At 54.1% G+C, this 26,811-nt stretch overlaps 1 protein-coding gene across 1 annotated transcript in view; it reads right to left on the bottom strand.

The window, feature by feature from the left end:
* Nucleotides 1-463: 463 nt before the first annotated feature.
* The window catches only part of Pald1 (phosphatase domain containing paladin 1), a 67,178-nt gene continuing 40,830 nt past the window's right edge, over nucleotides 464-26,811 (bottom strand). The window contains 12 exon segments of the mRNA XM_052744893.1: nucleotides 464-2,211; nucleotides 4,780-4,935; nucleotides 18,926-19,066; nucleotides 22,243-22,314; nucleotides 22,519-22,647; nucleotides 22,649-22,660; nucleotides 23,686-23,868; nucleotides 24,185-24,340; nucleotides 24,421-24,438; nucleotides 24,440-24,538; nucleotides 25,146-25,274; nucleotides 25,631-25,726. Of these exon segments, the coding sequence (XP_052600853.1) occupies nucleotides 2,059-2,211; nucleotides 4,780-4,935; nucleotides 18,926-19,066; nucleotides 22,243-22,314; nucleotides 22,519-22,647; nucleotides 22,649-22,660; nucleotides 23,686-23,868; nucleotides 24,185-24,340; nucleotides 24,421-24,438; nucleotides 24,440-24,538; nucleotides 25,146-25,274; nucleotides 25,631-25,726 (1,344 nt within the window). The 3' untranslated portion in view covers nucleotides 464-2,058.

The following is a 26,811-nucleotide window of genomic DNA, read 5'->3' as shown; positions in this document are numbered from 1 at the left end:
GGACTGAGGCCTGTCCTCCTCAATAGGCCCTAACCCCACCTTGAGCGCTTCTCTTTCTTAAAATCTGCAATCAGATGTGTGTGTAGAGATGCTGTGCTGGGCATAAGCTGGAGTCATCTGGGAAGAGGGAACCTTAGGTGAGGAAACGCCTCCACTAGAGGGGCCTGAGGGCAGGTCTGTGGTGCACTCTCTTGATCGGTGGTTGGTGGCGCTGTTTGTTCAAGCAGGGATCAGCAGGGCCATTGTGGACAGCCAGTACAAGACGGTAAAGTGTGACTGATGATATGGAGGAAGGAAGTGACTGACATCTGCAACACCCACGGCCTCTAAACACCAGGAGTGCCAGTAACGAGGACTTCCCATTCACCCTGCAGCCACCCTTAGTCCAGAGGAACAGGGAACCCACTTGTCCTCAGGACGCCCATAATGTCTGCCTCACACTAAAGATCAATCAGCAACACAGTGAACGTTTATACTGTTTTTAATGCTCAAAAGCTCTGTACAAAAAACAAAAACAAAAAAACCATAAAGGATTCCTCACAACATCCCTGTGAGGTAGGTAGGCAAGTATTATTCTCCCATTTTGCAGATGGGGAAACTGAGGGAGAGAGGTAAAGTGATCCGCCAGTGGTCCCAGCATATCTCCAAGTCAGTGCCAACCATGAGAGTGTGAAGGGCCCCTCTCTGGTCTCTGACTCCTTGGCTACTTATCTGAAAATAACTGATATGCACAAAGCAGACACCAGCAAACCTGAGAAGCCGTGAACAGACATACAGCAGCTTGCAAAAGAAGTTGGCTAAGAGGGTCACTACTTCCCCAGGCAGGAAACAACTTTTGGCCTCTTCAAATATTACAGCAAACAGCTGACAGGTCTTTCCACCTTCCTGCTGAAGGACAGGAGCCTCAGAGACTCATCCCTGTCCCCACAGAGTCAGACAGGTAACCAAGCTCCCAGATGTGCAACCCCTGGATGGAGCAAACTACAGACAGACCCAGCCAAGACTCGCCAAACACAGCCCTCTATGCTCGCCTTCCTACTGAGTGAACAAAACTGGTCAGAACTCAGCAGCGTCCCAAGGAAGCAGCTCAGGGGTCCCGGCAAGGGCGGACCTGGAATCTGAGGCCCGACAAGCCACCATGGCCCTGTCTGTCTTACCCTCCACTTCCTCCCAAGGGTCACCCTTGACCCTGCCAACAGGCTTCCGACACACAGCTCCCTCCTCTTCACGGCCTCACTGGCCTCCACCCGCCCTTTCCCCACACTGGGAGGGTCTCCCTGATATTTCCAACGCCCCGGGAACTTCCACCTCTGCCAGTCTAGAGAAGGAAGCCGGGGTGGGGAGGGGAGTGGGGGGAGAGCTCGCCTCACAGTCTTCCAGGCTGGCGACACTCATGAGCCAGGAGGAGCTGGGCAGAGCTGCCTTTAACGTGGACCTGCCCAGCTCGCCATCCCCTTCGCCTACCTCAGGCAGCTGCTTAGGTTGAAAGTGTGAGGAAGCAAGATGAAGCCAGCCAGAGGAAGGAAGTTTAAAAAAAAACAAGCCGGGCGGTGGTGGCGCAAGCCTTTAATCCCAGCACTCGGGAGGCAGAGCCAGGCGGATCTCTGTGAGTTCGAGGCCAGCCCGGGCTACCAAGTGAGTTCCAGGAAAGGCGCAAAGCTACACAGAGAACCCTGTCTCGAAAAACCAAAAAAAAAAAAAAAACCAAAAACAAAAACGAACATGGCCAGCCTGCTGCCCACCTAGGCAGTCTGATGAAGAGTAAGAAGTCTGAAGACAGTAAGAAGAGGACAGTGGTGGTGACTGGCTGTGTGGGGAGCGGACTCCCTGGAGGCTGTTCGCTAGCTGGTCTGTGAGGTACACATGCTGGGCCTTGCCAGAGGCCATTACATACCCCAAGGGTTTACAGACAATGGCTGTGCCATCTACACAGCCTACAAAAACCTCTTTCCAAAGGCTCTTGGCCCCTCAATCTCTCCAGGAAGCCGGCCAGTGTTCATCTGGAGCAAATGAGAGCCTCAGGCCCCCAGCCTGCCTGTCATGGAGCAAGAAGGAGGTCTACAGGAAGTCCCCGACGTCACAGGGCTCCGGGTCTCGGCTCTGCTCCTGCCAGCGGTGGCGGAGCCTTGACAGGGGCTGGTCTTCCACGCTTTCCAGCTCAGGGAAGCCCAGTTGGTTGAGGATCTCGTAGATGCCAGCTTTGGTTGCCACCTGGAGAGGGCAGAGATGGGGCAGAACTTCAGGGGAGTGAGACATCATCCGGCCAGCTTTCCTCATACCACCCTCCCCTGGCTGAGCTCTGAGGCACATGGGGGAAGTCTGGGGCCCAGAGCGGCCCTCGGCCAGCTCAGCGGCTACCACAAGTTTGCATGTCCATCTATCCATAACCACTCTGTTAGAGAGTCACTGACAGTCTTTTCTCCTGGGACTGCATGGAGCAGGCTGTGCAAGCACATGGGGCCCTGGACATGCCTGGGAGACCTCGGCAGCACTGGCCTGGCCACTCCAGCAAACCACATCTGGGCAGGGAGGCTGCAGAAGTGTGGATGCCAGAGCAGACGGCAGCCCTTCCCTTTGTCTGGGAGTTCAGCCAGCTTGGCTTTCTCTGCTCTGGACACTCAACACAGAGCTGGTGGCCCAGGAGCCTGGCCCTTGGCCCCAGGCTCCAACCATCCCCTACACCTTCTTGGGGACAACTCCACCTGGAGTAAAGAGATGCTGCTGTCCCTCTCGCTGTCCCCAGGGACCCTTGCCCCAGACAGCCTTTGTCTGTCCAGGAGAGGGGCTGAAGTCGCCTGAGTTAGAGTCACACTCCTGACTAAACCAGCATCTCTCCCTCAATATCCGTTCACATCCAGCCTGAGAGGGAGGTGGGGAGCAGAGCAAGGTGCCCCAGCCCTTGGTTTCCCTGTCCAAGAAGAACTCGAGAAGAAAGTGTCCCTGTCCCTGGCTGAAGATGTAGCTGCTAGCAGAGTGCTTGCCTGGTAAGCATGAAACCCCTGGGTTTGAGCCCCAGCAATATATAGGCCAACGTGGCATGGTGGTAAACCCCTGTCATCCCAGGAAGGTGGAGGCAGGAAGATCAAAAGTTCAAGGTCGGGCCGGGCGGTGGTGGCGCACGCCTTTAATCCCAGCACTCGGGAGGCAGAGCCAGGTGGATCTCTGTGAGTTCGAGGCCAGCCTGGGCTACCAAGTGAGTTCCAGGAGAGGCGCAAAGTTACACAGAGAAACCCTGTCTCGAAAAACCCAAAAAAAAAAAAAAAAAAAAAGTTCAAGGTCATCCTCAGCTACATAGTGTGTTTGAGGCCAGCCTGGGCTACATGAGACCCTCCCACCTATATTCCACCCCAGGGCTCAAAGAAGAAGCCAAGTCTGGGCCTGCTCGCCAAGATGGTCTCAACACGGCCCTCGTCAGGTCTTCTCACTCAATACTCACCCTTAAGTACAAAGATTCATTTCCCATGCTTTCCCACATTGACACCCGAGACCAGCCCCAAGGTGATCTCCTGCAGCCCGCATCCCCACATCCCTGTCTGTTCCCTGAACACGTCTCCAGCCAGTCCTGAGGCCCTGCACCTGTCCTGTACCCACTCTGAGTTCCTGGTTCCTGCTCTCCACCCACTCACATCCTGGTAGCTCACTGTGGACTTGAATCCAGACTAGAATGACTGACGGACGGTGAGTTTGACAGGGCCGGCTCCCTGGCTGAGGAGTAATTACAGGCTGCTTTTCTCTCTCTCTCCTGACCAGCAGGTGCCAGGAGGGACTGGAGGTCCAAGCAAAGAGGGGTCATGGGGCCATAGGAAGAGAGGCGCCAATGACCAGTTCCCATGACAACCATAAAGAAGTCCATGTAGGGGTGGTTGTCTGCGCTTTACCCCTGAAGCACCGCCCCTAGCAGGCAGCCGGTAACTGCTAGGTACCTGCCCCCACCACAGGGCGTGGCCAAGGGGGGACCCCTTAAGACCTGGAATGCATACATGCTTGCTCTCTTGGCTACCTTGTGGTCTTGGGTGCTGGATGCTGGTGCTGCAGATTAAGGCAGAGTTCTCCAGAGAACCGCGTTGGATGGTGCCCCACACCTCCTGGACCCTGCGACTAACTCCCTTATACATATTCTGGATTAACCCAGGATGAATCCCTTTGGACGATCAGACAGACTCCGTGGAACTGCCATTTTATCTGCCGCTTTATCCTTGAACCTCTGCAAGGCCCCTCTTACCTAAAGCACACCTGGATCTTGCCAGGTCAGGCAGAGGCACAACTCGTATGTCACCGAGTCCCTACCACCTTCCCCGATGACGCCAACACCATGGCCACTATTCCAGTACCGAAGACAGCCGACTTACAAGACTGGCCACTTTGCCCAAGGTCATGGGCAGAAGGAGACGGGTTCAGGACAAACAACCTTGCTCGTGGCCTTCATAGGGCACAGATGGGGGTCGAACAGAAGAGTGGACCCAAGTGCCCAGGCGTCCAGGCAGTGCGGGCCATGAGCCACACAGAGCAAGCTCCTAGCGGGCAGGCTGCCCTTCTCACACCCATCTCTCCCTCCCCCATCCATTCACTGACTCAGCTGTCACACTTACTGGCTGTCTGCCTGGTGAGACCCTAGGCAAGGGACACAGCAGCTGGGGTGGGACTCTCCCCATTCCATGGGGGAGCCTGTCACCTGGGTCCTTCCAGGGCACACTCGGGGGCCAGGGGCAAAGATACAGCCTGCCGTAATACCCATCACCCCGGGGCAGGCGTATTATCAGTCTCGGCCTCCTCTCTCACCTCCCGCATCCAGGTGCCGAAGGGCCTCTGCCAGGAGCTGGCCTTCTCCAGGCGGAGGTAGGCATTGAAGAGGATCAGGTAGATGTAGCGCTCCAGGTACTGCAGGCTCCTCAGCTGTAACCGCCGAGCCTCCTGGGCCTCTTTGGTGGCCTTTGCCTGGAGGACAAGAGGATGGTGTCAGCACGGAGCTGTATAACAACACCTCCATGCCCACTCACTGCCTGAGCACCCAGCGGAGTGATTTCAGTGGCAAGGCCTGGGGTACTGCTGCCTGGCTAGGCCACAGAGGAGACCCATGGGGACCAGTTCCTAGGGCGGGGGGCGGGGGGCGGGGAGGCTCTCAAATCCATTTCCTATTGAGAAGAAAGGCCTCTATTTCCCTGAAGATCATGCTGCTCCAAAGTCAGGCTGTCTGCTGAAAAGCTGGGGACATCTGAGGTATAGAGGGTTTGGATCCAGGCCCTCCCGAGGCTATCCTGTGTTTCTGTCTCTCTCTCTCTCTCTCCCCTCTATATTTCTATCTAAATCTCTTATCCCTCACTCCTAAAGAGTACCCTGGGGAAAAAAGGAGGGGGCGGGCCCCCCACAGTGGGGTTCACAGCCTCACTGCTCTTAAGAACCACAGGGAACCTTAACATGCAAGCGTCTGGGTTCAGCCCAGATCAGCCAGTGAGGGTCTCAGAGGGGTGGGGTGTGGGCACCACGGGATTCAACATGGAAGTCATTGAAGGCCTGGTAGCGCCAGTAGCCTGTCGGAGGAAGACACTGTGGGAGATGCATTCTCAAGGTTCTCCTCCGCAGGGAAACAGGCCAGGGACACTCACAAGATCTGGGACACACAGCCAGCCCCGCTCTGTAGGGTGGTCTGCCTCCATATCCCCGTCTCCTCCTCTGCCTACTATGGGTGTGCTGCCCACACAGCTATGGGAAGGAGTCCCAGAGGGGGAAGGCCACCCAGACCCGTAGTATCCGATCCTCACACCCTCGGGCCTCCACCCAGGCCCACCGGGGCTCTCTGATCTAGAAAAAAAAAAAAGTGTGGCATGGGATGTCTTTCTAGTGACAGCGCTATCTGTGGGCGGGCACAGCAAGCTCCGAGGGGCCAGGACGGGCTGCTCTCCCAGCAGCTGGGCCACAGATGGAAGCCCTGCCATGAACACACACACAGTGCCGGCCTACACACTCTGGGAAAACTCCAGGGTTGTCCCCACCCCAGACATGACATGGCCCGGCATCCTAAAACTCACAGCTGGAGAGGGGCCTACACAGGACCAACTGAGCTTTGAGAGCATGGGGAGGGGTGGTAACTGGCAAAGCTGGGGACCCTAGGGAGGGATGCCGGGGGGGGGGGGGGGGGGGGGAGTGGGGGGAGCGGTACCAGAAAGGGCTTGAGAACAAGAACAACAGTGTCCCGGATCTCTGAGAGACAGCGAGGCTCCCAGGATGGCGGCCATTCCACCCTTAGCCTGCACATCTCAGGGGACTGGTGAGAAGGCACGTGTGACCCACACTGCCCCGCCCCCCCAAGTACAGGTCTGAAGCCACAGAGGTGAGTGCCGCCTGCCCTGGCCCCTGGGAGGGTCCAGTGGCTGTGTCAGGAAAGGAGGGGGAAGGGCAGAAAGAGGAAAGAGACCATAGGGTGGGTGAGGAAGAAGATGCAGCAGGCACCAGGGGGGTAAGCTGGGGTCAGGAGGGAGGTGTGTCCCCAGGGTAAAGGAGACAGCTTGACGGTCGGTCGGGCTAGCAACGGCGGAAGACAGGGTGGTTAGTTTTGACTGCTGTGGACTCCGACACAATGTAGAATCCCCTGGAAAGAGAGACTCAGTGAGGAAGGGTCTAGATTAGGTTGGCCTGTGGGCATGGCCGTGGGGAAATTTCTTAATTGGGTTAGGTGGGGTGGGGAAACCCACTCTGAATGGCGGCGGCGGCACCGTATTCATTCATTGCATTCGCTAGGCCCTGCAATAGACGGGACAGGGAGAGAGCTAGCCGAGCACGGCCGTGTATTAATTCAATGCCCTCTGGTCTTGACTGCGGGTGTGATGATGGTACCAGCTGCTTCAGATTCCTACAGCCTCGGCTCCCCACAGTGGAGGGCTGCGTCCAGGAACCACGGACGCACCAACTAGAGCGAGCCTTTCTCCCTCCCGGGCCTCTGTCAGGGTATCTTATCACAGAAGCACGAAGGGAAGCCAAGACACGGGCTCAGAGCTTGGGGGAAGCCAGGACAAGAGGGTCGGTCCTACACACGAAGGGCCAGAGCAGCTGCCTGTAGAAGAATACACGGGGCAGGGGCGCGAGTTTCACACTATTTGAAGGATTAACATCGCATGCTCCGAAAAATCAATTTTGATTATAGGCAGCAGATGTTAGGGAAAAGAAATATATAAATAGAGGGAGTTTGCTTAAAGGTAAAGCACGTGGGCCAACGCAGTCAAACACAGACACCATGTTTGACTCACAGGATGGTGAGCTGGTCCACACTGCACGGGTCAGGTAGCCCCCATCCCTCAGTCGGCCTCTCCTCTCCCAGTCTCCTCTGGACCCTGGAGTGTTTTCAGGAGGACATGAGTCACCCACAGCGCTCCTTGGAAAAGCCATTTTAAATAACTGCTTCCAACCAAGGCTCAGGAGAAAGGCCCCGCTCTCACCTGGCCACAGCCACACCATACCAGCACTGACCCAAGACACCAGCAAGGATGACTGAGGTCTGAGGTACATCCGGCAAAGGGCAGAGGGAGTCTTTCTCCTTACCACCAAGGGTAGAATTATCTCTAAATTCGGACGCTGTGCGAGGATGATGCCTGGCACCCCCAGAGGTTCCCACGGACACATCCTGCCTCTGGCCACAGGGCTGTGATTTGAGACAATGGCCCATCTGCCTGTCACAGCCCGGTTTCCTTAAAAGCACTCCATGCTGGCACAGTTCCGGGAGAGGGCACCCGGCCACCTCCAGTGCGTAAAAATAGCCAAGCTGTTTTTAAATGGTCCAGCAGGCCAGGCTGTCATTAGCTGCCATGAAGCTGGACAAAGGCTTCCTGGACCCTTGGGACTCAAAACCTAAAATAAAAGGGGCCCAGGAGAGATGCCAGGGCTGCGCGGACCACAGGCTTCACCTCTGGCCTGTCTAGCGGGAATATAGGGTCTGGCCGGCTCTGTCAGTATGCCTGTCTGAGCTCTCTGCTGGGCCACCAAGAGTAAACGTGAGGCTGGCCTCTGTGCCTTCATCCACACTCTACTTCTTCTGCCCGAATCGCCCCTTCCTCTCCACCTACCTGTCTTAGCCACAGTCAGCTTGTCCCCCCAGGCTCGGGACCAGCCCCTCTCCACAGCCTGCTCTGAGCACTCCAGGACCCACAATCACCCCATCCTCGGCCTCCTTTGCTCTCAGTCCGAACCATTTCACTAAGGCGGGGTTTCTAATTGCTTCATGGAGGTGGGACCTGCCTCCCCAAACAATGATGATAAATGATGACGTCCAGGGTGGGTGGGGGTTGTCACCAGCTTTCTGCCTCTCTGGCCCTCACTCCTACCCCAAAAGGTCTGCATTAGTGCTTGGGATGCAGCAAGTCCTTGGCTGGCCAGTGAGCGCCCTCCCCTGTCGTCCCCTCCCGAGGCAGTTTCCAGTAGCTTTGAGAATCTAGATTCTAGAAAGATGCTGGGACACCCTCTCCCCCAATACACACACTTACATACATATGCCTTTGATCAGGGGCCTGCACAACACTCCAATGGATATCTGTCAGGTACCCCAACTCATCACCCATGTCCTCCTGAGAATGCTCACGCACCAAACCATTACACCCATAAGTTTGCCATTTTAATGGCGACTGCCTCCTTCCGGCAATGGCCATCCGGCTACACATTCAATTCTCCCTTTCTTGATTTGCATCTCAACCAGGGAATCCCACTGGCTCCCCTTCAACGCTCTTCCAGAGGCTCCCAGCCACCCTATCCCAGGGACAGTCCCTGCCTGGCCTACCTCCCTGCCCCAGGGCCCTTCCATCATTGGAGAAGAACGGCTTGTCCTGGAAGACCATCCCAGCCGACTAAGCAGCAGAGGAACAGCAGACAGACAGGTGTCCCATGTATGCAAATGTTTATTCCACCTGCCATCTACCTACCACCCACTCATTAGACACACTGCAGAGGCCTGCTGTGTGTGGCAGGGGCCTGGGAGCTGGGCTGTGGAAGTGAGCCTAGGCAATGAACGAAGGACTCCCCAGACAGTGAGAGCTACAAGCAGAGAGGCAGGTCTCAGTGAGATGATGCCTGGGCCAGGGGATGCCGGAGTTGACCCTGGGACCCCCGCTAAGTCCAGTGGTACACAGAGAGCATGCCAGGCACAGCACGAAAGTTCCTTGTAAGGCCGAAAGGTTTCCAGCCCCGCAGCCAGCAAACACGGGAAGGCAGGGGAGTGAGGATCAGTTGCCAACAGGGGCCCTCTTTACACAACGGAAACACACTCGTGAACACTCACACTCACAGACACGCGCACACAAACTCTGTTCGGCAGCTGCACCAATTCCACTGGCTCTATTCTGAGCTGGCCGTGAAGAGCCCAAGGAAGCAGCCCTTCCTCCTGTCACATCTTCTATGACAGTCTATGACATTCCGAGGCTGCTCTAATTACAGGGCTGGGCCCTGGAGACTCATTACCGACTGGAATGAGGTCTCTGGGGACAGTGTGGCCCGAGTGTTAGAGAGGCTGAGACCCACCAGGGCTCAGCGCCTGAACCGCCTCACTTCCTGTTTTTCTTAGGAAATGACTTTAGTCTTTGGGGCACTGAGTGGAACTCTCTGCCTCACGGCAGCTCCGGTTGGCTAGGCCTATTCCGCATCAACGAGACAGACAGCGCACACAGAAGCAGCCACGGCTTCCTCCATAACCCTTCCTCCTTTGGATGCCATGAAATTGTCCCCTGGGTCCTGATTGCCACCATGGAGGGAAAGGAGGATAGGACAAAGTAGCAGAGACTTCCAGCCAGGTACAAATCTTCCTCAGGTCTCAGTTTCTTCCTCAGTAAAATGGGTCTAATAAAACCTGCCCTGACTTCCTTTCCTCTCTGAGGGCTGGAATGGACGAGCTCTAAGTTCTCAGAAAACTCAGTCAAAGCAGTGTGGTCTCTGTAAAGTATCCTGTGGAGAGCAAAGGGCAGCTGCAGCCACCCCTGCCTCAGCTTTTTCTCAAACTCTTTCCGGATGGAAGACGGAAGGTACAGTAGGCCACTTCAAACACAGAACAGTAAGAACGACTGCTTCACTGGAGGTGGCGGCGCACGCCTTTAGTCCCAGCACTCGGGAGGCAGAGGCAGGCGGATCTCTGTGAGTTCGAGGCCAGCCTGGTCTACAGAGTGAGTTCCAGGACAGTCAGAGCTACACAGAGAAACCCTGACTCGGAAAAAAATAAAATAACTGTCGCCAGTCGAGGCCAAGGAAAATGCCTGCTGGCGTTAATGCTTCTAGCCTGGCTTCCTCTAGAGCCTGGTTTCTGTCAGAAATATCTTTCCCTCTCCAAGTCCAAAAGGAAACAACTGACTCACAGGTAGGTCAACCTGTGGGCTGGTGGCCATGTTGGAATACTTCAGTAGGGCCTAGGCTTCTCATACTGGCCCCAGCCACCTCATCTCCACCCCAACTTCAAGAGATTTTCTTTCTTTCCTTTTCTTTTTCCATGTAAGGCAGGTTTGGGTTTTTTTTTTTTTGTGGGGTTTTTTTTTTTGTTTTTTTTTGTTTTTTTTGGTTTTTCAAGACAGGATTTCTCTGTGTAGCTTTGCGCCTTTCCTGGAACTCACTTGGTAGTCCAGGCTGGCCTCGAACTCACAGAGATCCACCTGCCTCTGCCTCCTGAGTGCTGGGATTAAAGGCATGCACCACCACCGCCTGGCAGGTTTGTTTTTTTTTAAATGCTTATTTGTGTGTGTGTGAATGTGTGACTGTGTACAGAGGTCAAAGGACAACTCGACATCTCCTTCCTCCATGTAGGTCCAGGGGATCAAACTCGGGCTATCAGACTTGATGGCAAGTGTCTTTACTCACTGAGCCATCTTGCGAGCCCTTGAGGTAGTTCTTAAAACTCCTTGAGCACTCTGGCCCTGCACACACACACACACACACACACACACACACACACACACACACACACATACACTCACAAACACACAAAAAAAACACTCACACAACACATACACACACACACACAAACACTCACACATACACTCACAAACACACACATACAAAAAAACACTCACACAACACATACACACACACACTCACAAACACACAAACACACACACAAAAAAACACACAACACATACACACACATACACACACACACACACACACACACACACACACACACACACACGGCACCAAAGCCTAGACACAGCCTCACAGTTGCCCTGGAACTGTGGAACTATGGCACTGCTGTGAGCTCTGCCTCCCAGGCCAGGCAACTGAGGCAGGTGGAGACAGAGAAAGGCAAGACTGTCCCAGGAAGCCTTGAGTGCTCCCTCTTGGCATATACCATACGACATCAGCCACAATGGTATGAAGGGCCCTCAGCCATCACCATGAACTGCCCGGGAGAGACAGGCATGTGTGTGCCTCGTTTCATCTCGCTAGAACACGGGCTGGCACAGCCTTCTCCTTGGTCTGACTCGGTGCCAGTAAAGCACAGGTAAGAAGTGGGCACGTGCCAGGTGAGCCTAGCCTCAGACACACGAACACAATCCCAAGAGTGCTCAAAACCTCCATAATCCCACCTGCGACGAAAGGCGAGGAGTGCGAGTGTACACAGACCAGAATGAGGGGGCTGGAGAGATGGCTCAGCGGTTAAGAGCACCACTGGCTGCTCTTCCAGAGGACCCGGGTTCAGTTCCCAGCACCCACAGGGCAGCTCACAATTGTCTGTAACTCCAGTTCCAGGGGATCCAGCATCCCTACACAGACATACATGCAGGAAAAACTCCAGTGCACATAAAATAAAAATAAATAGATTGCCGGGCGGTGGTGGCGCACGCCTTTAATCCCAGCACTCGGGAGGCAGAGCCAGGCGGATCTCTGTGAGTTCGAGGCCAGCCTGGGCTACCAAGTGAGTTCCAGGAAAGGCGCAAAGCTACACAGAGAGACCCTGTCTCGAAAAACCAAAAATAAATAAATAAATAAATAAATAAATAGATTATTTAAAACAAACAAACAAACAAACAAAAAAACATTTGGAAAAGCTGAAACTGGAATCACTGCAGCTCGGTAAACCACGGGAGGCCTTCTGCATCCCCAAACTGCTTGGGGCATGTCGTAACATGTCACGCCACCTCTAAGAAGTCAGCTGCCCACAGACTTCCTTGCTGTTCATGCTCACATCACACATCACACATGGAGGTCCACATGCAGGATGTTCCTTCCTGATCCATGAGAGAGCAGGGGCCTCCCTCCTCCCTGCTTCTCTGGGTCCCTGGCGTTACTTCACTGCCGAATACCAGCCATGTGTTCCTCATGGCTTCCGGCTAACGGGCAAGTTAACTGCTGAAGCAGGCAGAAGGACGGGAAAGATGGCTTCTGGAGGGCGAGGAGCAGACGCCACGCTGCCACATGCTGATGGGAGCGTTGTAATCTCACGGCTGTGTTCTGCTGGGAGTGGATAGAATGTCGACTGGGACATTCCCAGGCGGTGAGGCTGACGGATGGAGCCTGGGCCCATTTCCATCCAGAGCTGAGCAGCAGCATCCCCCACCCCCACCCCCACCACACATGGCCCATTGGCCCGCTCTGTGCAAAGCTTGCCAGGCTCCAGCAGAGACCAGCTGAGGACCTCCAGCTTGAAACCAGGGGGCAGGGGCTTAACTGAACCCCCGGATACTGAAGGTAAGACCCCACTGCCAGTTTCTAGGAGTCAGTCCATGGGATGAGTTGGAGAAGAAACTGCCCCCCATTCTAGAGCCTCAGCAAGCTTCCCCCACAGCCATCTAGAGACCCTGGGCTCAACTGCAACATAGGCTAGAGAGGGGTATGAGACTGGAGGGAAGACCTTTGCCTCCCATCCCTACTCTGCCACCAACTCACACAGGACCTTGTGTGGCCTGGCCTCCCATGACATGCATCGTGGCTTCATCTGTAAACACACACTGGAATCTAAGGGTATTTTGATGCTAGGAGAAATGTTATAGGACATTGTCCCTAAGATGCATCCTCCGGGCCCTCCTCTCTGCTCAGCACTTAGTAGGATCCGGTCTAGCCCGACGTGAATAGTCCTTGAGGACTTCCAAACACTGCTCCTTGAGAGGAGCATGGCACCAGCTCCTGGCTCATGGCAGGTGGGGACATGAGCAGTGAGAGGCAGAAAAATCCTCTCCCTCAACAAACTCAGCTCCTTCCAACATCTACTTCCTGGTCTTCCACCTGTCAGCCCGGATGATCTATCCTGGCTCCGTCACCTCTTTCATGGAACTGGCTCCCTGTGTGTCCACTGAGCAGAGCTGACCCCGCTGTCCCCTCTGATCATGGGTGTTCTCACAGTGCAGAGAAAGTGGGACTTTTCACACACAGCTCAGAGAGACTACACAGAAACCCTCCTTCCTCACGCATGTGTAGAACTGGCAGGAGCCCCTCTCGAGCGCGCGTAGATCTGGCCTTCTGTGCTAAGCATCTGGAACGGCTCAGGGGACAGCTCAGCCCACCGTAATCTCAGGCAGAACACAAGCCCAGGCCTTTCCGGGACGAGACCTGCAGAGGACCTTGGAGGAAGAACCGCCCCTCTTGTTAATGGAGGGAACTTCCAAGTCTCCAAAAGCTGCCGTCCTCAAACCTCGGGGCCATGAGAAATCAGGAATGCAGAACTTCCCAGCACTGACTTCCAAGTAGAGCTGACAGACTTTCTACTTCCTGGTCACTAACTAGCCCTTCTGTTACGAAATGCCAACAGTTCAGATGATAGTTGATGTTTAAATTTTGTTTCTTCCCTTAAGATTTATTTTTCCGTGTGTGTGTGTGTGTGTGTGTGTGTGTGTGTGTGTGTGTGTGTGTAAGACTATGCCATGTGTGTAGGTACCACAGAGGACAGACAGAAGGGGACATCAGATCCCCTGGCTCTCCTTACACCTTCTGAGGTCACAAAGGTCTCTGTGGACGGTTGTAGTGTGACAACAGAGTCAAAAACAGACAGGGTTTGATGTCTGCCTCCCACCCCCTTGACAGTCAAGGCCATTTTCAGATACATATGGAATTCAAAGCCAGCCCAGGATACGGGAAACTCTGTCTCAAAATGAAAGAGGTGCCATGGCTCATGTCTTTAATCCTAGCACTCAGGAGGCAAAGGCAGGTGGTTCTCTGTGAGTTCAAGGCCAAGCTGGTCTACATAGTGAGTTCCAGGACAGCCAGAGCTTCATAATGAAACCCTGTCAAAAAAAAAAAAAAAAAGAAAGAAAGAAAGGAAATACACACAAAAGTACAATATATCATTCCATTATTATGAGATGTGTTTGACACACTCATGTCTCTGTAAAAACAGACAAGTAAATCCAGAAAGACTCAACAGGAAACATGGAGCTGCCGGTGGCCGGGGTGTGAGGTTTCTTTCTGTGGCCCTGACCATGCTCTGACTTCCCTGTTGCCGTGGCAACCGTGGACCAGTCTACTCTAAACACATGCATGCATTAGGCAGTCTGTGAGCTACAGCTCCATAAGCTGGGCTACAACAGACGCGGCCCAGGCCCCAGGCCATCCCAGTTCCGAGCCATGAGTACTGTCTCAGAGCTGCGGAACATCCTGAAACTCTGGGATGGCCCCAGCAATCTGCATTTTTGGCAAGCCTGCAGGGGGATCTGAGGGGCTGAAGGAGGAGACCCCAGTTCACCAGAGGTGGCTCTCAGCCTTGGCTGTACCCTGGACTCACCCAGGCAAATTTTAAAAGCTACTCACACACTGGTCACAAAGCAAACCAAGCTGGACTCTAGGAGGGAGCCCAACCACCAGATGCTAAAATCTCCCCATGCACCTCTTGCACACAAGCAGAGTGAAAGCCCCACTGAGAGTCTCAGGGACCCCCGCTCCCCCACACACACACTCTATGGCACCTTTAAGAACGTGTCCTAGGGGCTGGGAAGATGGCTCAGACGGGAAGGTACTTGCACACAAGTGTGAAGTCCTGGGTTTGAATCCCCAGAACCCAAAGAAAGCCAGATATAATACTTCTTGCCTATAATTCCAGCATTCCTACAGTAAGATGAGCGGTGGGGACAGGAGAATCCTTGAAAGCTCAGGGCCACCTAGCAAACAAAAGACCCCACCTCAAGATAAGATAGAAGGAGCCAGAAAGGTGGCTTGGCCAGGAAAAGCATTTGCTGTATAAGTCTGATGACCCAAGTTCAATCCCCAGATCCCACATGAAGGTGAAAGGAGAGAATCTCTGACCCTCACATGTTCGCTGTGACACACCCCTTCCCATCGTACACTTACTAATAGTAAGTAAAATTACTTCCAAAATAAATAACAAGGCCTGGGCAAGATGTCTCAGCAGGTAAAGACACTTGTTGCCCAGCCAACAACTTGTATTTAATCCTCATGAAATTCACTGGTGGGAAAGAATAATTCTAAAAAGTCCTCCACACGTGCCATGGCATGTACACACACACACACACACACACACACACACACACACACACACAAACCACAGAGGCAGAGTACCTGTAGTAAGGCCCTGGGTTCAATGGGAAGGTGGTTGGTGGTGAGGGATTTACCCTAATTTAGCTCACTGGGGCCACCTGGTGGCCACACTTGTGAATAACTGCATCCAGCTTCTGGCTCCTTCAGGGACCCTGGGATGGTTACTCTGGGATTTCACTTCATGCAGGGAGTGGTCCGGTAGGTGCCAACTTAGCCTTGGAAATGTGAGGGGCACCCTGGTGGGGAGTTGGGGAGAGATCTCACCTGTTCAGTTTCCTCCATTAAACACTCTACTGTGAAGTCAGCCAAGCTACTTCCCCTCAAACCCAGCTCCGTCCCTCACCTCCATCCCTGCCACCTCACTCCCCAGGAGTAAAGCCAGCTAGCTACCCATCCAATCTCACTTCTGGTGACTGCTGACAGCACTGTGCTACCAAATAGCCTTCAGTGCCTCCAAACCCACTAGGAACCCTTAGGACTCCTGGCCTTGGCCCATGTGGCCCTGGAGGCCCACGGTGATTCCTCTTGGGCTGTTTGAGACCAGCTCCTGGCTTCGCCTTGCAGCCCAGGACCCCTCCCTATGCTGTCTGCTCCCTCTCTGTCCTCACAGTGGACATACAGGTAGAGAGTCCCAAAGAAGCAACAGTGTGGTGGTATTGTGTTCCCCAAAATATTGTGCACCCTAATAAACTTATCTGGGGTCAGAGAACAGAACAGCCACTAGATACAGAGGCCAGAAAATAGTGGCACTCACACCTTTAATCCTAGCATTCCAGAGGCAGAGATCGCCTGGATCTCTGTGAGTTCAAGGCCACACTGGAAACAGCCAGGCATGGTGACACACGCGCCTTTAATCCCAGAAACTGAGCCTTTAATCCCAGGGAGTGATGGCAGAAAGCAGAAAGGTATATAAGGCGTGAGGACCAGAAACTAGAAGCATTTGGCTGGTTAAGCTTTCAGGCTTCTAGCAGCAGTTCAGCTGAGATTCATTCCAGATGAGGACACAGAGGCTTCCAGTCTGAGGAAACAGGATCAGCTGAGGAATTGGCAAGGTGAGGTGGCTATGGCTGGTTCTGTCTCTCTGAACTTCCAGCGTTCACCCCAATACCTGACTCCAGGTTTGTTTTTATTATTAAGAACTTTTAAGATTCCTAATATACGACAGCCTGTGAGCTCTGGGGTTGGGATGGAGAGAAGGGGGCCTGGCCCACATCCTCTGAGGCAGACCTAAGCAACCCCCTTCCACGGCCTGAGCCTCCAGCGGCCAGAACCTAGAGGCCTCAGCTCTCGTACTCGGGGGTGGGGCTCTGAACAGTGGCAGCGAGTGTGTGCTGGCTAGTTTTATGCCCACCTGACACAAGCTGGTGTCATTGAAGAGGAGGGAACCGCAAGTGAGAAAATGCCCCCACCAGGCAGGGTGGTGGGCAAGCCTGAGGCACATTCTCTGGATTGATGACTGATGTGGGAGGGCCCAGCTCGCTGTGTGTGGTACCACCCCTCAACAGGGGATCCTGAGTTGTATAAGCAAGCAGGCTGAGCAAGCCGTGAGGAGCAAGTCAGTAAGGAGTGTTCTTCCAGGTCTCTGCATCAGTGCCTGCCTCCAGGACCCCTGCCCTGGCTTCCCCGGATGATGGACTACGAGCTGTAAGATAAGATAAACCCTTCCCCTCCCAAGTTGCTTTCGGTCATGGTGTCCATCACAGCAACAGAAACCTAAGACAGTATGAGACACAAAGGTAACTAACTCATAGTTTCCTGGAGATGAGGGACCTAATCACAGGTACATCATGTCTCCCAAGGGTGCCAAGTCCATTTTGGAAGCTCCTGATCCATCATCTCCTCCCCATGAGGGGCAACCTCTTACTCTGAACTTTCCCCCAGGCTTACCTTACCCCACACGCCCAGGCCGCCTCCACACAGGGGCCTCCCCTCTGACCCAATCAGAATCTGACCCCAGGGCCCCAAGCCAAGGCTGTTCTGGATCATTCTGGTCATGTGTCCCCAACTTGAGGCTGAACAAGTGGCCTGGTACAGTCTCCTCTTACAAGACACGGGCAGAAGCTGCCCTGACCATCACCCAGCCCTGGCATACACTGCCACCTCCTGGTACCATGCAGCACTGCCCTTACCCACCTGCTTCCAGGCTGAGGAGCAGGGATCTCTGTCCCCATGACCAACCCAGTTCCCACATGCCAGAGTCCTGAAGCTGCTAACTCCATCACCTGCCCAGCCCGCAAGTCCCATGACAGGCAGAGAAGGGGACCGAGGCAAACTCAAAGGCATATTCTTTCTAAATATCTGAAAGCCCCAGATTCATACATTAAATCTGAACCATTCTGAAGACATTTTTACAATGTAGTGAGGTATTAAAAAATCATTTGGGCCAGGCGGCAGTGATGCATGCCTTTAATCCCAGCACTTGGGAGGCAGAGGCAGGCGGATCTCTGTGGGTTCGAGGCCAGCCTGGGCTACAGAGTGAGTTCCAGGACAGCCACCAAAACTACACAGAGAAACGCTGTCTCAAAAAAACAAAAAAAAAATAATATTTTTATTATTATATAATTATTTTTATTATTTATTATTATATAATAATAATTATTATTATCATTATTTGGGGTGACTGGCAATATAGCTCTGTGGGTAAAGGCAACTGCCGCCAGGCCTGACGACCTCAATCCATTCCCAGGCCCACATGGTAGGAGAGAACCTGCTCCTACAAGCTGTCCCTGACCCCTACACTCATGCCGTGCACACACAAATAAGTAAATATGTAAAATAAGATTTAACTGAGCAAATTAAAAAAAAAAACTAAATGGGGACCAGACCCAGACCCCAAACAGTGTAGACAAACCTGTCCTGGGGTAGAGCAGCCACATCACGCAGTGCTAAGCTTCGTCCCTGCTTCCCGTCACACTGCCACACACCTGATTCTCTGCTTGGCCTCTGAGACCCCAGGGTCCCATACTAGAATCGTGCTCCATCCCACAGAGGTCTCAGGTGTTCCTCTTTACTGGCCCCTCCCACAGCAGGCTTCTAATGCGTATGTTATCCCAGATCGGGTGGCAGTGGCTTAGGGGCTGCTGACATTTCTGTTTCCAGGTCCACAGTCCCTTCTAAGAGGTGGGAAAGTGACCAAAAAGAAAGAAAGAGGGGGCTGGAGAGAGAGCCCAGCGGTTAAGAGCACTGGCTGTTCTTCTAGAGGACCCAGGTTCAATTCCCAGCAACCACATGGTAGCTCACAACCATCTGTAATGAGATCTGGCGTGCATGCAGACCGAACACTGTATACATAATAAATAAATCAATCTTTAAAAGAAAGAAAGAAAGAAAGAAAGAAAGAAAGAAAGAAAGAAAGAAAGAAAGAAAGGAAGGGTCCACTGAACCCACTGCCACCTCAAACCTGCACCAGCGACCTCCCCCACCACATAAGCCACAGCCCATCCTGCAGAGCCAGGAGCCGGGGAGGGGGGGGGGCAGGGCTCACCTGTCGGTAGGTACAGATAATGATCTCCCGAAGGTGGTAATGCATAGGTGTCATGGTCTCGCTGACAGTGTCCAGCGCCGCATCCACCTCCTTCTTCACATGGTGGCCATCAGGCAGCAGCTGTACCACCTTCATCACCACCTGAGGCCAGAGAAGGAATGAGTGGACAGAAGGCCAAGGGTCATCCTCAGCCCTGAGCCCCCTTGCCTGCTTCTCTGGCTTGGGGTAGTAGGAGGATGTGGTATCGCTCAGGCCACACATCCACATTTTTTTTTCATTCATAAACAAGATTCTGTGAGTTGTTCTGAGGGTCTGTACATGTTCATTTCAATGCATACATTACTCGCTGTGTATGTGTGAAATGTGTACGTATGTGTGATGTGTGTATGTGATATATGAGTGCATGTGTGTACAGATGCATGGACCTGGGCACATATGGAGGCCACTGAAGGAGTGTCCTGCTCTCTCTCTACCTTATTACTTTGAGACAGAGCCTCTCACTGAGCCAGGGCCTAGGTTGGCCTTCAGCAAGCCCCATGGATCCTCTTCTCTCTTGCCCACACAATGGTGGGGTTACACACACACACAGCCATGCCTAGCTTTTATGTAGGGCTGGCCGTTGGATTTCGGGTCCTCACACTTGTTCAACGGGCCCTTGTACCCACCATTCTTAACACAGGTATCAAAAAATCTAAGAGGCCGAATGTGTCCATCTCTTTTGTTCATCTCATTGACTTTTATCCTTAGAGAACATGAAGGGCCTGGGGAGACAGTTCGGCTGGCACAGTACTTGCTGCTCAAGGTTGAAGACCCACGTTCTACCCCAAGTACCTACAGAAAAGGCCAGGCAGACTGGGACATGTCTGTACCTCTAGTGATGACAGAGGGCAGAGAACAGAGACAGGAAGGTCCCTAGGGCTTGTCAATAATTAATAATAATAATAATAATAGGCAGCCAGTTCCTAAGGGATCACACCCAAAGTTGATAAAAATAATTTTTTAAGCTGGGCGGTGGTGGCGCATGCCTTTAAATCCCACTTTAATCTGCACTCGGGAGGCAGAGCCAGGCAGATCTCTGTGAGTTTGAGGCCAGCTACAGAGTGAGTTCCAGGACAGGCTCCAAAGCTACACAGAAAAACCCTGTCTCAAAAAACCTAAATAATAATAATAATAATAATAATAATAATAATAATAATTTTTAAGAGGATATCAGGGTAAAGGATGGCTTAGCCATTAAGAGCATGTACTGCTCTTGTAGACGACCTGAGTTTAGTGCATCAGGTGCCTCACAACTGGCAACTCCAGTTCCAGGGAAACCAGCGCCCTCTTCTGGCCTCCAGGAGCACCTGCACTCATGCGGACATACCCTCACAGAGACACACAGGTACATGCAATTAAAAAATAAAATCGCCGGGCGGTGGTGGCACACGCCTTTAATCCCAGCACTCGGGAGGCAGAGCCAGGCGGATCTCTGTGAGTTCGAGGTCAGCCTGGGCTACCAAGTGAGTTCCAGGAAAAGGCGCAAAGCTACACAGAGAAACCCTGTCTCAAAAAACCAAAAATAAATAAAATAAAATAAAATAAAATCTTTTGCCAGGTGTAGTAGTGCACAACTTTAGTCCCAGCACTCAGGAGGCAGAGGCAGGCAGAACCCTGAATTCAAGACCAGCCTGGCCTACAGAGTGAGTTCCAGGACAGCCAGAGCTGCATAGTGAGGCCCTGTCAAAAAACAACAACAAAAATACTTTAAAAAGTACTAAACCTCTAAACTGTCATGTCACCTCTGCCTGTCACAGTCACAGTTTAGTGAAACAGACACGAATCCTCAGTCTTTCACAGCACATTAACAGCAGGACTGGGAAAGCCAGGTTCCTGCAACGTAAGACACACACAGTGCTGGCAAGCAGAGCCGGGGAGAGGATGGGAGAGCCAGGGAGATGATGGGAGAGCCAGGGAGAGGATGGGAGAGCCGGGGTGACAGATGATGGGAGAGCCGGGGAGATGATGGGAGAGCCAGGAAGATGATGGGAGAGCCAGGGAGAGGATGGGAGAGCCGGGGAGAGGATGGGAGGGATGGGGAGATGATGGGAGAGCCGGAGAGAAAATAGGAGAGGCAGAGAGACAATAGGAGAGCTGGGGAGACGATGTCAGTAAACCACAGGAAGTACTAATGGTTTGAAATGCTCAGAGTATGTCAAAAGCACAGGTGAGGTTTCTTACCAAGATTCATCTTATTCTTATTTTTAATTGTTGGACGAGACTTTTACCCACTGATCCATCTAACTGCCTGCCCCCCCATGTAAAAAGACAGGATCTTTACATGTTCCAGACAGTCCTCAAACTCACTAGGTAGCAGAGAATGACCTTGAACTCCTGATCCTCCTGCCTCTACCACCCAAATGCTGGATTACAGGCATAAGCCACCACTCCCACTCAGGATATGTGGTGCTGGGCTTAAGCCAGGACTTCGAACATGCTCATCAAGCACGCTATCTTATTTACTGCAGTGGTAGGGGTCCAGTGCAGGGCCTTGAACATGCCGGGCAAACACTTCACCACTGAGCTACACTTATTTATTCACTCAAGGTTTCACTGTGTAGCCCCCGCTGGCCAGAAAGCTGCTATGTAGACCAGACTGGCCTCGAATTTGATTTCTGTTAGCAGAGTTTGTCACACTAAGAAAAGAAAAAAGAATCTGAGCATTCACCATAAAAGAAAGACGTTGTCTAAAGAGGAGCACGTCCAAAGGCCCAGAGGCACATGGGATTGGCAGTCTTGACCTCCCGCCCAGAGGTCAGGGAAGCAGGACTGTCAGTAGAACAAGTGGCAGGCATGTGTCACAGTTACCAGGTAGACAGGAACTAGCTGTAATGCCATTCACTGGTCAGCTGCAGGCCAGTGTGCAAAGAGGAGTCACGTGTCTGATACGACACATGGCGTGTGGCAGGTGCATGATACAAGATCAGACTGGATCTGAAATGTTAGTGGCTGTCTGAGAGCCAGGGGCCCTGAGCTGAAGCAGGGGGATGGACAGAGCAGGTTGCAGCCCTGCATGGGGCACCAACCACAGCTGAGTCTCAAGAAACTGTGAGGTGGTTATCAACAACACTATCAAGAACCCAGCGCCCTGGCCAGGTAGGGAAGGGTCCAGCCCCATCTACTATGGCCATGGGCAGAGGCTCAAGAGTCAAACTGTTCTGAGCCATAGTCCGTCCATCTGGGAAGCAGAAAGCCAGCCCCACCCCCCACTAAACGGCCAGCAGGATCCAAGATTCCAGTCCGCATAGCACTCCCAGAGACCCAGAGGGCACACCCACCTGAAACTCGCCCTTGGTGAACTTGGCATCAGGCACGCTCACTAGCTCCTCCTCGCCCACCTCGGGACAGCCCTGAGGGATGACAGAGCTAGATGGAGACTCCCCTCTTCTACCACCTCCCCACACCCGGAACCCCTACTGGGGGGTCTGTCAGGACTGATGGGAAGGGGTCCCAGGATGACATCAGGCATGACCTCTGCCCTTCCACACTAGCCATAGCCAGCCCCACCCCTTGCTTGGGATGACCTCTGACCTCACTCGGAAGGCCACACCTACCCCGATGTGCCAGCAGGCCAGCACAGCCACCACCATGGCAGTTGTGGTCCGGCCCTGGCCGCTAAGGCAGCTGAAGACAAAGCCTACGTCTGGGTCCTTGGAGAGAGCAGCCCGCATGGCCTCAAGCAGCCCGGTCAAAGTCCTGCAGTGACGAGACCACAGTCCGAGTTCAGGGGTGTCCACTGGCTGTCCAGACTCACCCTGGTGACCCCCATCCAAATGGTAACCCCAGTTTTCTGTGTCCATGTGTCCCATCCTACACATAACCTTGTCCATATACACACAAGACCACACGTATGTGAAAAGCTGCATGCACTCCTGTGTATGTCCCCGTCCCAGGCACCCAGGACTGGGCACATGAGCAGACACAACACACTTCTGGGACTCAGTATGCCAACTCTCCACCCGGCGGGTCACGCTCAGGTGTTTTCCAGCCTGCAGCCCAGTCCCTGCCTGGGAACCGCGTCCAGCCTGAGCTCAACCAAACACTTAAGAGAGCAGCCATTAGGGGGCAGCACGCCACAGGCTGTGAGTCCACAGACAGCCATGCAGGCAGAAGGAACACTATCCCAGCCACATCCACAAGCCGCACACGCCAGGCACACACAGCCCACAGATGTACCAGCACCTGTAAGACAAACCACAGATCGACAGCGGCCACAGGAACATCACCTCAGTCACAGAGCCGGATCCCACAGGGTTTTCTCCATGAGCCCCCCCCCCCCCATGGATGCACCACCTACACACAGCCCACAAACACAAGACAGATGCCATGAGCCCCATGGGAACCTCCACCCGCACAACCAGGGCACCATGCATCATACACCCATCCCTCCAGCAGACACACGAGCCCACCCCCTTCCCTGTAACACATGGTACACATGCCTGCAACACAAGGCACACACACACTGGCCCCACAACACAAAGTATATGCAGGTAGAATATACAATGAATGGGCATGTGCACTTGCACGCACGCACGCACGCGTGCACGCGCACATACATACACACACACACACACACACACACACAAGACGGTAACAAGCTTCTGAAGCCACATATGGACCCCATTAGACAATCCCCTGGCCCCCGTTATAGAGTTGAGCTGCTCTCCCCAGGCCAGAGAAAAGGAAGAGAGATCTGGTTCCCCAGAGGCCTGGCCCCTCACCTCCTCCCGGGGGGCGCAGAAGTCTGGTACAGGAATACGGTGGTAGGTAAGGCCAAGGCAGGCCCCCTGGTGCTGGCTGAAGACCTCCTGTGTGGTCAGGCACTTCTGGAACCTGGGGGTGGTAGGGTTCTTCGTGTTGGGGGCAGGAGCACTCAGGTGGGCCTTCAGCTGGGCCTCCAGGGCCTGGATAGGGGCAGGACAGAGGGCAGAGGCCACTGAGACAGGCCTGAGAGGCAGGAGCCTGCTGGAGCCATGACTAGTGCTGACTTCCCAGTTCCAACCTCAGGTCGGAACCACCCCAGAGGGCAGAAAAGCCACAGGAGTATGGGGACATGGGGACACAGGAATAGAAGGCCTGGAGCAGCAGCTGCCTGAATCATCCTGCCTGAGCCCCAGCTTCTCAATCTACACAAAAGGAGTGCAGGGCCTCCTCCCTCGTCCCCCTTCTCTCTCAAAGAGTGCCTCCCATGCAGACCATGCAAAAAGCCAGAAACCTTACCTCCAGCTGCTCAGGGGCCAGGGTTGGTCCAGGTGGCCACAGGCTGTGGATGTGACCATCACACTCCAGTACAACCTCCTCCCTCAGGTTGATCCAGACCACCTGCCGGAGCTTCCTCTTGGCATCAGACAGGTAGGCCAGGATGCTGCCTAGGGCCTGGGGGATGAGGGGCCGTCAGGGCCAGGGCTAGCCTTTTCCCTGCCCCATGTTTGGACCTGGGCCTGGGGAGCGGGCACCTTGGCACTGGGCTGGGCGGGTGCCATAGATAGGCATGCGGGGTACACGCCGGAAGTTGGCGACGTCCATCTCTCTGACGGTGCTGAGCTCATCCGGGGAAACAAGATCGTCTGCTTCCTGGGGGAAGGACACCAAGGCTGAAGTCCACAGTTACCAACCATATCCAGCCTCAGTGGGCAAGTGGGGTGGGAACAGTGTCCTATACTGGGTGCAGGGCGTACATGGTTGGACACCCGCAGCCTTATTGGTGCCCTGGCAGGGATGTGATGATGCACACCCTCCAGAGAGCGCCAGCTCTGATATCTTTTTTTTTTTTTAAGATTTATTTATTTTTATTATGTATACAGTGTTCTGCCTGCAGGCCAGAAGAGGGCGCCAGATCTCATTACAGACGGTTGTGAGCCACCATGTGGTTGCTGGAGAATTGAACTCAGAACCTCTGGAAGAGCAGCCAGGGCTCTTAACCTCTGAGCCATCTCTCCAGCCCCCCAGCTCTGATATCTGACAGTCCAACCTGACTCTGTGTCAAAGCTCTGGGCTTTCAGACTAAGGAGGACAGTGCTAGAACCAGAACCAGAACATGGCGCCCGAACGTGGCACATTCTGCTCACGTGAGACGCCTACCAGCCCCCACCCCACCCACCCACCCGGCAATACTCCCCAAGCCCTACAGGAATCTAGAAGTCCTCAGCCCAGCCCACTCCCCGGACACACAGCCACTCACCAGGGAACCCTTGGCGATGAGGTCCCCAGGGGCCAGGGGCCCCACTGAACTCAGCATCACGGGCAGACGGTACAGCTCAGGGTGGGTACACAGCCATCGACTGAAACTGAGGGCGAAGGCCAGCGGGTACTGCGGCCCGAGGCCAAGAGAGAGACGGGGCATTGAGGGGCGTGGAGCCCTCTTGAGCCCTCCCTGCCTAACCACAGAAAGGGAGCCCCAAAATTTGGGTACCCCTGTGGTCCAGGGGAGAAACAAGTAAATGAGGGAGGGCCAGGATGTTCGCCGCCCCCGACCAAGATGGAGTCCAGGCCTGGGCTGGGAAGGAAAAGGGGCCATGGGGTGGGGGCAGAAACAACACTCCTCTGGACCCCTTCTTGCCCCTCCCAACCTTCCCCGGGGACCAACACACACAATACCACGCCGCTCCCCATCCCATGGGGTCCCCTGTTGCTGGGGTGGGAAGATTGGTGCTGCCTCAGCCCCACCTGCTCATGCAGATAGTAGTTGAACAGAATCAGGTAGAAGTACAGCTCCAGGCTCCGCAGCGCCCTCTGTTGGACAGCATGCTGGGTGCCGCTTCCCTAAGGGTGGGGGGCGGGGGGAAGGGAGGGAGACCCGGGGTGTTAAACGTGGAGCTGCCCTCCAGCTGTGTGCAGAAGAGCAGAAAATCCCAGGAGGCGCGCTCTCCTAGCTCCACGGCGGTTCTGCCAGGCTGGAAGTCCTTCCCCGTGTCTATCCCACTTGCTGTGGTTTATCGGGAGCACAGAACTCTGTGGTGACCACACTGAGCAAGGGTGGCTCTGGTACAAATGCTGCCTCTCTGTACGGGTTCCCAGGCCTGGGACTGGGCGAGGGTGAGGAGCAGACAACAGGGCGGCTCCTTCCCACGTCATGTTCCATTTCCCCTGTGCTGTGCTGCAGAAGCCAGCACCGACAGCCTTTCCATTTCTTGAGGGAATCAGGAACACAAGCCAGGTGGCGGTGGTGGAGCACACCTTTAATCCCAGCACTCAGGAGGCAAAGACAGGCGGAGCTCTGTGAGTTCTAGGCCAGCCTGGTCTACAGGGCGAATTCCAGGACAGACACCAAAACTACACAGAGAAACCCTGTCTCAAAAAACAAAACAAACCAAAAAAAAGCTGGGGAGTGAGTATGCTAGATGGGGGGAGGGGGAGCTACAGTCTCAGTCACACCCCTCTGTGTTGCCATGGTAGCATGAGCCCCTGGGCCCTGAGCCAAGCTCTGATGACCCCTGACCCCTGGTCTAGACTAGGAGATAAGGCTGGTCTTTGATGACCCCCACTGCAGAGGCCAGAGGGGAATCAATGTTGCAAGATGAAGCTGCCCCAGGGAAAAGCAATGGCAGGATGGGGTCCTGAAGCAGCTCCTGTGACAGCAACTGGGACCTGTCTGGTGACGGCAGCAGGTGACATTCGGCCTTCTCCAAGGCGTCCCGTGCATCTTTCCTCACATGACCCCAATAGTCCTCCCGGCTACTTATCATCACTTCATGGGGGCGTGAAGGCACAGAGCAGATGCCCAAGTCCCCCGCCCCTGTAAGTGACACCAGGCCGCTGGATCGGAAGCCCCCCACTTTGACTCGGCAGGCCGAGGCAGTTTGACCCGGCCATGAGATTCAGTGACAGAGCCATTAAAAATCTTCTCA

The sequence above is a fragment of the Peromyscus californicus genome, unplaced genomic scaffold, assembly GCF_007827085.1.
Source record: "Peromyscus californicus insignis strain IS unplaced genomic scaffold, ASM782708v3 Scaffold_19__1_contigs__length_69161282, whole genome shotgun sequence".
Taxonomy (NCBI): Eukaryota; Metazoa; Chordata; class Mammalia; order Rodentia; family Cricetidae; genus Peromyscus; species Peromyscus californicus.
Note: the sequence above shows the minus strand (reverse complement) of the source record. Positions and strands in the feature narration are given on the sequence as shown.